Source organism: Mus pahari, unplaced genomic scaffold (assembly GCF_900095145.1).
Source record: "Mus pahari unplaced genomic scaffold, PAHARI_EIJ_v1.1 scaffold_9619_1, whole genome shotgun sequence".
Lineage (NCBI taxonomy): Eukaryota > Metazoa > Chordata > Mammalia > Rodentia > Muridae > Mus > Mus pahari.
Window position 1 is genome coordinate 17,619 of NW_018392071.1, and position 10,333 is coordinate 27,951.

A 10,333-nucleotide genomic window follows, 5' to 3' on the forward strand; every position below is an offset into this window, starting at 1 on the left:
AAAAGAAAAGAAAAGAAAAAAAAAAGAAAAGAAAAGAAAGACAGGAGAACACTGCTAAAGAAGTAGAAACCCTTAAAGACTCACAGGAGAACACTGCTAAACAGATTGAAAGCCTTAAAGAATAACAGGAAAACTCTGCTAAACAAGTAGAAGTCCTTAAAGAGGAAACACAAAAATCCCTTAAAGAATGACAAGAAAACATAGCCAAACAGGGGATGGAATTGAACAAACCATTCAAGACCTAAAAAGGGATGTGGTAACAATAAAAAAACAAACAAACAACAACAACAAAAAAAACAAAATGAAACAACTCTGCAGATAGAAACCCTAGGTTCATTTTTAAGATAACAGTCTGGTGCCCATCCCCAAATGGTCTGAAATATCGATTTCTTTTGGATTTTTCTCTGAAGAATTTAACTGGGATTCACAAGCTTGAGATTCAGACTCTAGGATATTTTACAATTCTGATTAGAAAACCTTTTTCCGGAGAACACATATCAATGTGTTTATTCTTAAAAAAATTTTTACACTCTTGCTTTATAAGCTTAGACCCTGTCTTGATAATCTTACCCTGCATTTTTCTTTGATACTAATATAAAATTATAGTAATATTTCATAAAATAAATTTCTAAATTTGCACTCATAATGTATTCATTTTTCTACTTAGAAATAATTTGAAGTTCATGATATTCCCTATTTTGTAGTTATTCTAAAAGTATATATTGTAGCCAATATTTTATGTTGTCTGTGTTGAGCTGATTTGGTTTTAGAATATAGAAAAGTATTAGTCATAATTATTCTGACTAGATGCTCACAACCACCTATTGGATGGAACCCAGGGCCCCTAATGAAGGAGCTAGAGATAGTACCCAAGGAGCTAAAGGGGCCTGCAGCCCTACAGGAGGAACAACAATATGAACTAACCAGTAGCCCCCGGAACTGTGTCTCTAGTTGCATATGTAGCAGAGAATGGCCTAGTTGGCCATCAATGGGAGGGGGGGCCCTTGGTATTATGAAGATCATATGCCCTAGTACTGGGTAATGCCAGGGCACAGAAGCTGGAGTGGGTGTGTTTGGGAGCAGATTGGGGGAGGGTATGGGGGCTCTGGGGATAGCATTTGAAATGTAAATGAAGAAAATATCTAATAAAATATGCTTAAAAATAAATAAAAAATTAATATTGGGTAAAGTAAAAAAAGGAAGATGCTGAAAAAATACTGCAAAGCCTTACTAAAAGCTATGAAACATAAAAATAGAGAAAATACTAAATTCTGTTTCATTTTAAAATTGTACTATCATAATGGGTATTATTTCTCTGAAAATTATGTTTTCCCATGAAGATTAAATAAGATATGGAATAAAATATCCTCAGGCAAAAGATGATATAGAATGAGTGCTTTATAAATCTACTTGTACTGTGGAAATGATTCACTTTATCTTCACGCATATCCTGTTATAAGGAGCAGCCCTCAGAGAGTTTCTGTCATACCTGCATTTTGATGATTCTGCCTTGGCATTGCCTAGAACAGTTCTCAACCTGAGGGTCATGATGCCTTGGGTCATAGACTCTTTCACAGGAGTCACCTAAGACTACCATAAATGATATATTTCTGATTGCCTTAGGAACTGATACACCACTTGTATATCAATCTACAGGTAGGCCTACACATGTACATATATTAATTCGTGACTTCCTTGTACTGCATTATAAGGTTTCATCATTAGAAAGGCCTAGAACCACTGGCTTAGAACATTTAGCACATGGGCATTCCTTTTAAAGACAGTTGTGTCCTGAATTGTAATATTCCACTTATAAATGCATGCACGTGCATTTCAGTGGTCAATATTTGCACCCAAAAGTGTGCATGCAATTTAGAAAAGAATTCTACATTGAAAGGAAGAGTTACTGGAAAGACACATTTTACCTCAGGAACAATGTAAAGCCTTCTTAGATGATGATGGAAGTGGCTGTAACTCGACCTGATGATGATTTATCAGTTTGGAAAAAAGAAACCCCCAAAACATGATATTTGATGGATTGAATTTGTGTCTGTACATCACGACAGCAGGACACACATGGAAAATAGATGTACTGTGTTTGCAAGGTAGAATGTAATGAAATGTGACCAAAGGGTCAGATATTGTGTTCTAGTGTGATGACTAATGAACCTCTATTTAATGCTTGGCATTCATTTAGTCCCCACTATTCATTAGCCTATGATTCTAGACCTTGAACAGTTTCCAGTAATAACTCTGACTAGTAGTGTTTTACAGCAGGTGTGTATGGGCTCCGTTTGTGCCTGCTGCCTGCTAGAATAAGGCCTCAGATTGTAGTCATTTCCCTTGCCACATTAAATATATCATTCTTTGTTTTCCTTTCTGTAGGATTGTTGACAAGTTTTCTGGTATCATTTTCATTTTTATGTTTTTTTATATGGTTTAGCACTGTTCATAACAGAGGTGTATTTATTTTCACTTTTAATTTTTAGGATAACTGTAACAAGAAGAATGAATGCTGTCCTAAATGCTCCTCAGGTCAGTGTCCTGTCTACATTTCTTAGAAATTCCTCTTATTTAAACCATTTGAAACTTTAGTTCTCTATCTCTGGTAATGTTACCAAAAGTGTTTGGTTTCTTTAATTTATCTTTGTTCTTTGCCAATGATCAAAATTAAGCCTTTAGATCTTTCACTTCAAATGGGAAAAGCACAGCCTTGTGCTGTTCTATTTTCACTGGATTTTATACTATGAGGACATAAATTTCCAAGGAATGAAGACCTGCAGTTCTGGTAGAGAAAGTATTGTAGATGATGCTCAAATAATATTTTGATGACTAATTTCTACATTGGTGCCCTTTTATATTAGTTGGGAATGGAGGTCTCAGTTACTACATAAGTTGCATTTCAGTAATAGTCAGGTTTCCAGAAACATCTTTCTGAATGTAGATCTTCAAATACGTGGTCACTGACATCACAGAGCAGTATATGGATGAGTAGAGTTTATGGGGAAGTAGAATTAGAATATATTCACTGTCTGGAATCCTAATAGTAAATATTTCAACTCTACAGAGGCACAGAAGATGCAAGGAATATGTAGCTTTCTCTTACTGTAACAGTGATGTGTTTGTGAGGACATGCAGATTGCAGTATTCTGGCATCTCTTCTTGGCATTTTGTGTTACACAGTGATCATGGGTGTGTGGACAAATGAAATCTGTTTGTCTCTAAGAGGCTGTGCAGTGCTCAGTGTGGTCAGTAATCAATATACAGATGATTATTTTCTTTTTCTCCTTTGTTTCATTTTTTTAAAAATAGTATAAGCACTACTGTATGTACCTTTTTATTTATGGAATATATTAGTAGGATTTTTCTGAGGAGTATAGATAATTTAAGTTTTCACTTAAGTCAGTCTCACTAGGAATACTGTATTTAAAAGAGTATAATTCTCTCAATTTCAGAACACAGTTTGATGCAAGAAAATTATTCTACTTCATCTGAGTGCATCATCACGTATACCATTTATTTATACATACATGTCTAATTATTCTGTAGTAAAAGACCATATGGAATTTATCAAATTGTTATTACCTGTATTGCATATGTCAACTTAGAGAAAATTTTAAATAATTTTAATGCTGTCTAAATCTGTTTTTCTTTGATATCTTTTATTGTTATGAATATAGTCTCATAAAATATCTTTATAAAGAACTTGATTCTGAGTGTCCTTTGGAGTGTTGAATGTGTTCACTGATATTACACTCTTCTTTTTAAAGAAAAAACTGTGGTTCTTAATTTATGTAACAATTCTGCATTCACATTCTACCTCTTTGTTCTAGAAAGCATACAGCATTGCACCTAGGCTGCAGGATGTCGACTCAGCATTTTAGAATAGAGTCAGGTGAGACCCAGCTGAAGACAAGATTGATACAATGTACTTAGTGGAGCAAGGCTGACAGCTGTAGAATTTAGCAATTTTACTTGTAACTTGACCATCTGTGATGTGATACTGGGATTCTGTTAATTAAAAACCCATATTTCATAATAGTACACTCTTCCATGTGGACCTCACATGTGTATGTTATATTACCTGAAAGTTTGCTGTTTATGACTCCATTATGTAATTGTGTTCCAGAGAAAAGGAGAGTACAATAAACACTATGACTCTTTTAAGTAACATCCTTTTTAAAAATTAAATTTCAGAGCCGTGCGTGGTGGTGCATGCCTTTAATCCCATCACTCGGGAGGCAGAGGCAGGCGGATTTCTGAGTTCGAAGCCAGCCTGGTCTACAAAGTGAGTTCCAGGACAGCCAGGACTACGCAGAGAAAGCCAGGCGGATTTCTGAGTTTGAGGCCAGCCTGGTCTACAAAGTGAGTTCCAGGACAGCCAGGGCTACGCAGAGAAAGCCTGTCTCGAAAACAAAACAAAACAAAACAAAACAAAACAAGAACTCTGGGACAAAATCTCAAAATTCCCAAGATACAATTCACAGACCACATGAAGCTCAAGAAGAAGGAAGNAAAAAAAAAAAAAAAAACCTAAAAAGAAAAAATTAAATTTCAGTTTTCTTTAATGTATGTTGGCACATTTGCCTGAATGTATGCATATGTTGCTATATTTTACTCCAGTCTGTTGAGTTCAGAAGACAGTATTAGATTTTGAAGGACTAGAAATAAAAGTTTGCTGTATAGTTCATTTGTGCTTGGAAACAATTTAGAATTATAGAATCCGAACTGGACACAAATTTCCAAATGAAGTGATAGTAGCATTTTCATCTGTTGCTAAGGTCTTAGAAAACACCAAAAAATTCATGAAGGAGAGAGACCTTAGAAATATACTCAATATAGTATGTCATCCTATGCTTTGTCTCATAAGAGCAACAATGCTTAACTTCTGACATTTCTATAGCACTTACAGAAGATGTTGTTTGTCCTCAAATATTTCCCATGACTCATTTTTATCACAATGTGCCTCTTATTCTTTCGGTCTTTTTTATCTAGGAAAACACTTTGTCCAGCACCATATGATGAACAAGTAATTTTCTATTACAGAGTCAGTTAACATTCAAGGACGTGGCTGTGGACTTCTCACAGGAGGAATGGGAATGTCTTGACTGTGCTCAGAGGGCATTGTACATGGACGTGATGTTGGAGAATTACAACAATCTATTTTTTGTGGGTAAGAATACTCTTCTTGTAGAATTCCTGACTCATTCTTTGAATTTACCTACTATTTGCTTATATAAACCCTCTGGAGTGGCTAAAGACTCCCAGAATAAAGGAAATCCTGGTTACTAACATAAGTTCTTCCTTTTGTTTCCTTTACATTTCTCTTCATTCTTTGGAAGAATATCCAGTATTTTATTCTCTGTAATCTCTCAAAACATGGTGTTTACTTTTAATTAAAACTTCAAAATTCAAAAACCACTGAATAGTCAGAGCAAGAAAATACATTGCTACAACTGTAGTAATTTTACTGTTGCATTAAAGTCTTTAATTGTTCATGAATTTTAAAAATCGGGAAGGTTCTAAATAGAGAAAGAACTATTACCTGTGCAAATTTTGTTGTTGCTTATTTATTTAGTTTTTGGCCTGTAGTTTCTATGTTTAGTCCTGGTACAGCATGACTTTTATATCATGAGTTCCATGCCAATGTGGATTACATAATGAATTCCTAGCTGACCCAAGCTACAATTTGTTACTCTGTTACAAAACATAAACAAGAAAATAGAGAAACTTTTTTTTACATGGTCATTCACGGAGATCCTTTTTCAAAGTCCTTTACTTTTACATCACCTATTCTTTTTACTTTCTGCCAAGCACAATGGTAAATAAAAAATAGAGGCTATTGTTTCCTGCCCTTTGATATGCATGAATTTTGAGATTGTTCTAAGCATCCATGTAATGAATGTGAAACAAGAAAGACCACTTTTGACACTTCCATCCCTGAGAATCACTAATTTACATTAGAAAATTTCAGGAATCACGGGATATTGTCTTACTCATCCTCTAATCCCTGTCATCTCTAAATGCATCTTTTTTTCCAGACAATCACTGCATGTGTCCTAAATTTGAGAACATGTTGGATCAAGACCTACAGCATATCATTCATGAACATGTAAATATTCCATTGAAATTTTATGAATGTCATGAGCTTGGCAAAATCATCCATGAGTCCACCGGAAGTACACCTTATAAAACTAACCTCAGGGCTACATCTGTTGAATCATCAAATCTAAGCAGACATGAAACTGAAAACAACAGAGAACCTTGCAAATATAAAAACCATGTAAACTGTTTAAATTTGTGCTCTACCATTTGTCTAAATCAAGGAATCAACATAGGAAAGAAAGAATACAATGGTGCAAAGCTTGATAAGGTTTTTGACTCTAAAGAAACACTCATGTTGAAACAAACCAAAAGTGGAAAGAANCCTTACAAATGTAGTAAATGTGCCAAATGTTTTGCCAAGAAATGCTGGTTTAGAAAACATCAGACAACTCATACAGGAGAGAAACCTTACAAATGTAGCGAATGTGACAAATCCTTTACCCAGAAAGGCAGTCTTAGTGTTCATCAGATGTGTCATACAGGCACGGAACCTTACAAATGTAGTGAATGTGCCAAATGTTTTGCCCAGAAATGCTGGTTTAGAAAACATCAGAGAATTCATACAGGAGAGAAACCTTACAAATGTAGTGAATGTGGCAAATCCTTTACCCAAAAANGCAGTCTTAGTATTCATCAGATGTATCATACAGGCAAGAAACCTTACAAATGTAGTGAATGTGAAAAATCCTTCATTCAAGTTGGTGATCTTAGAAGACATCAGAGAATTCATACAGGAGAGAAACCTTACAAGTGTAATGAATGTGACAAATGCTTTAGGTATAAAAGCAGCCTTAGAAGTCATCAGAGAATTCATAAAGGAGAGAAGCCTTACAAATGTAATGAGTGTGACAAATACTTTTCCCACAAAGGCAGTCTTAGTATTCATCAGAGAATTCATACAGGAGAGAAACCTTACAAGTGTAATGAATGTGACAATTTCTTTGCCCGAAAAGACAGTCTTATTGTCCACCAGAGAGTTCATACAGGAGAGAAACCTTACAAATGTAATGAATGTGACAAATGCTTTTCTTATAAAGGAGATCTTAGAAAACATCAGAGAATTCATACGGGAGAAAAAACCTTACAAATGTGAATGTGACATGTGCTTTACCCAAAAATTCAATTGTCATCTTCATTCGAGAATTCATACAGTAGAGAAGCCTTACAAATATAGTGAATGTGAGAAATGCTTTAGCCAGAAACAATCTTACCACTTATCAGAGAATGCATACAGTAGACACCTTCACAAATGAAGTGAATGAGAAAAATCCAATCCCAAGGAAGACCATCTTAGAATTCATCAGAGACTACATACAAGAGAAGGAACATATAGTAAATGTTCAAATCCTTCAGTTTTGGTTCACCATTTAAAATAATGAAAGTATGCATTCAGGTTAAAAACCTTATGAATGTGATGTATGAGGAAAGGTCTTTACCCAAATCTCAGACCTAAGAAAATACCTGGAAATTTATAGTCAGAAAAAAGTGCCCACTGAAAAAAAATATGGTGTGTGCTTTATCCAAGCAGTATTGTTTGCAACAATTAAAGTTCCACACTAGAGAATTATTATATATGTGAGAAATTTGGGAAAACATTTAAATCTTAGGAACTACCCAGCATTTATGCTGAGAGAAACTGAAAATGCAAAATGAAGGAAATCTTTCATTAAAAGTTATTTGTTTGCTTTCAAATATGTCATAATTGAGAAGCTAGAAGAATATGGAGTTGTATAAACTTTCCTGGAGACGGAAATGATCTATTTCAAAGAGAAGCTGTGAAATACATGTCTCAAAAAAGCTAATGAAACTGACAGCATTCTGTATGTTTAACTCAAGTGACCATACTCAAATTATACTTCTTAAAAGAGGATTTGACAAACTGAGCCACAAGATAGGGTGCTCTTTATCCTGTAGAGATGCCTACATATATGTGGTTTGCTTCCAATGTCTAGTATTCATTATCTGTATCATATGCTGGTTTAAAGTTTCAGGATAGCAATTGTCTTTGAGTCCCTTGTGCTCTCATTTACTAACTGTTTCCCCTAAACCCTGTATGTAACTCCAATAAATCTCATTGGTTTAACAAGTTGAACTTGCTTTTTCCATTTTCCAACTGGGATGGGTAGATGAATATATATCTATCTCCCCAGAAAATGTCTCTGGCAAAAGTGTGTTGAACCCATTGATATTTTCTGCGAACTTGTAACATAAAATGAATATTAGAGCAATGTTTTTAAAGCTTGGGTAGCAACACCTTTGAGGGTGGAATGAACTTCTTAGAGGGGTTGCTAAAAACCATAAGAAAATGTATTTTCAGTGGTCTCAGGAGTGAGACACCATTCTTTTGCCTCCACATGAGTTGGCTTGCATAAGAGTATTTTAAATTATATGAAAGTGATGTAGCATTAGGAGACTTGGAGCCAGTGTTCTAAAGATAATACATTTGTGTTAAATAAAATAGGCAAGATTTTATTCAATTTTTCAGAGTTTCTGCCACAGTAGTATTAGTTTCAGTTAAAATGGCTCCACACAGACAGAATGTAGATGCCTTGGGAGCCTGAGCAATAATGCTGCTCTCTTCCTTGAATTTGACCCTCAGAAAAAAAGTATCCATGGGCAAATACTACAGACCATTGTCGAGTCTTCCTGTCTTATTGTACTTTAACACTCACTTCTATATGCATCAAGTAATGAATTAGATTTGAGTTTATTTCGTTAATTTCCAGAATGCTAATACCATACACATCCCAGAACATTCATCCTGAAACAAAACCAAATTACTGGCATTGCTCAGGTAGTATCTTCATCTTAATTTCAGGTGTGAGTCCATTCCTACAAATACCATGACACCATGAAGCCTTAAAGAGCTAACCTATGAACAATAGATGAGGTACATATACAAGTAAAGTTTAAGAACCCCCAAAGTGTCCTGGAAAGTCATTTTGAAGAACTAAAAGAAGGAAGAGAAAATCTTTATGCCAAGCCAAAAGAGTCTTAGAATACTGATAATAAATTCAGACTACAAATGGATGGAACTAGAAAATATCCTGTGTGATGTAACACAGTCCCAAAATTGCATGCTTGCTATATACTCAGTGATAAGTGAATACTAGCCATCAAGTACAGAATACCCATGATATATCTCACAGATTCAAGTTAAAGAAGAAAGAAGGTCCAAGCAAGAATATTTTAATATATCTTAGAAGGGGGAATATAATAGTCATAGGAGGCAGAGGTATGGAAGAAATTGCTTGAGGGGTTAGGGAGGGGAATGGAGAGTCAGGATTAGGTGTGGGGAGAGACTAGAGAGAGGGCCAGAAGAATGAATGGAAATCTGCAGTTGCTGGAGGTGGGGAGGTTGGGAGTGGAGGAATCTCTAGGAAGTCCCGGAGTCCTGGGAATGGTGAAGATTCCCAGTAGTCAGTGTGGGTGCTCATAGCCAAGATGCCTAACAGTGGGGACACCGAACCTGAAAAGGCAACTTCAAGTATTCAGGCAGGAACCCCAGTGGAAGAATAATGACACCATCCCACTCACAAATCTTTGGACCCAAAAACAGAAGGAATGGCCAGTCAATAGCTAGTCCAACTGGAAATCCATCCCACGCTCAAGCCTCAGTCTTTGACACGATTAGTGATAAGCTGTTATGCTTGCAGTTGGGAGCCTAACATAACTGTTTTCTGAGAGACTATCCAGCAGCTGTCTGAAACAGATGCAGATACACAGCCAAACAGTGGATGTTGGTTTTATGCAAAATATTGCAGAAGAATTGAGGGATGCAAAGAAGACAGATTCTACAAGAATACCAATGCAATCAATTTACCTGGACCCTTGTGGGTTCCCAGGAACTGAACCACCAACCAAAGAATGAGCCCAGGCTGGACCTAGGTACCTGCACATATGTAGCAGATGCACAGCTTGGTCTTCATGCAGGTGCCCCAACAACTGGAACTGAGGCTGTCCCTGCCTACGGGACCCAACCTTAACTGTCCTCTGAGAGGCTCTACTCAGCAGCCAATGGAAAGAGATTCAGAGACACACAGATAAACATTTGATGAAGTTTGCGAAGTCTTATGGACCATTGGGTGAAGGATTGAAGGTTATGGAAGCTGACAGGAAGAATAACAAAGTCAAATAACGTGAACCCTTTTGGGTTCCCAGACACTAAGCCACCAACCAAAGACCAAACGTAGGCTGGACCTAGGCCCCCTGCACATATGTAACAGAT

General features: G+C 36.1%; 1 protein-coding gene across 2 annotated transcripts in view; it reads left to right on the plus strand.

Annotated features, from left to right (window-relative positions):
• Positions 1–7,499, plus strand: part of LOC110314823 (zinc finger protein OZF-like) — a 14,970-nt gene extending 7,471 nt beyond the window's left edge. For both annotated transcript variants that reach the window (XM_029534643.1, XM_029534645.1), the window contains 3 exons: positions 2,490–2,535; positions 5,047–5,173; positions 6,042–7,499. In XM_029534643.1, coding sequence (XP_029390503.1) covers positions 2,490–2,535; positions 5,047–5,173; positions 6,042–7,198 — 1,330 coding nt within the window. In that variant the 3' untranslated portion in view covers positions 7,199–7,499. The remainder of the gene's footprint in view (positions 1–2,489; positions 2,536–5,046; positions 5,174–6,041) is intronic.
• Positions 7,500–10,333: the final 2,834 nt, after the last annotated feature.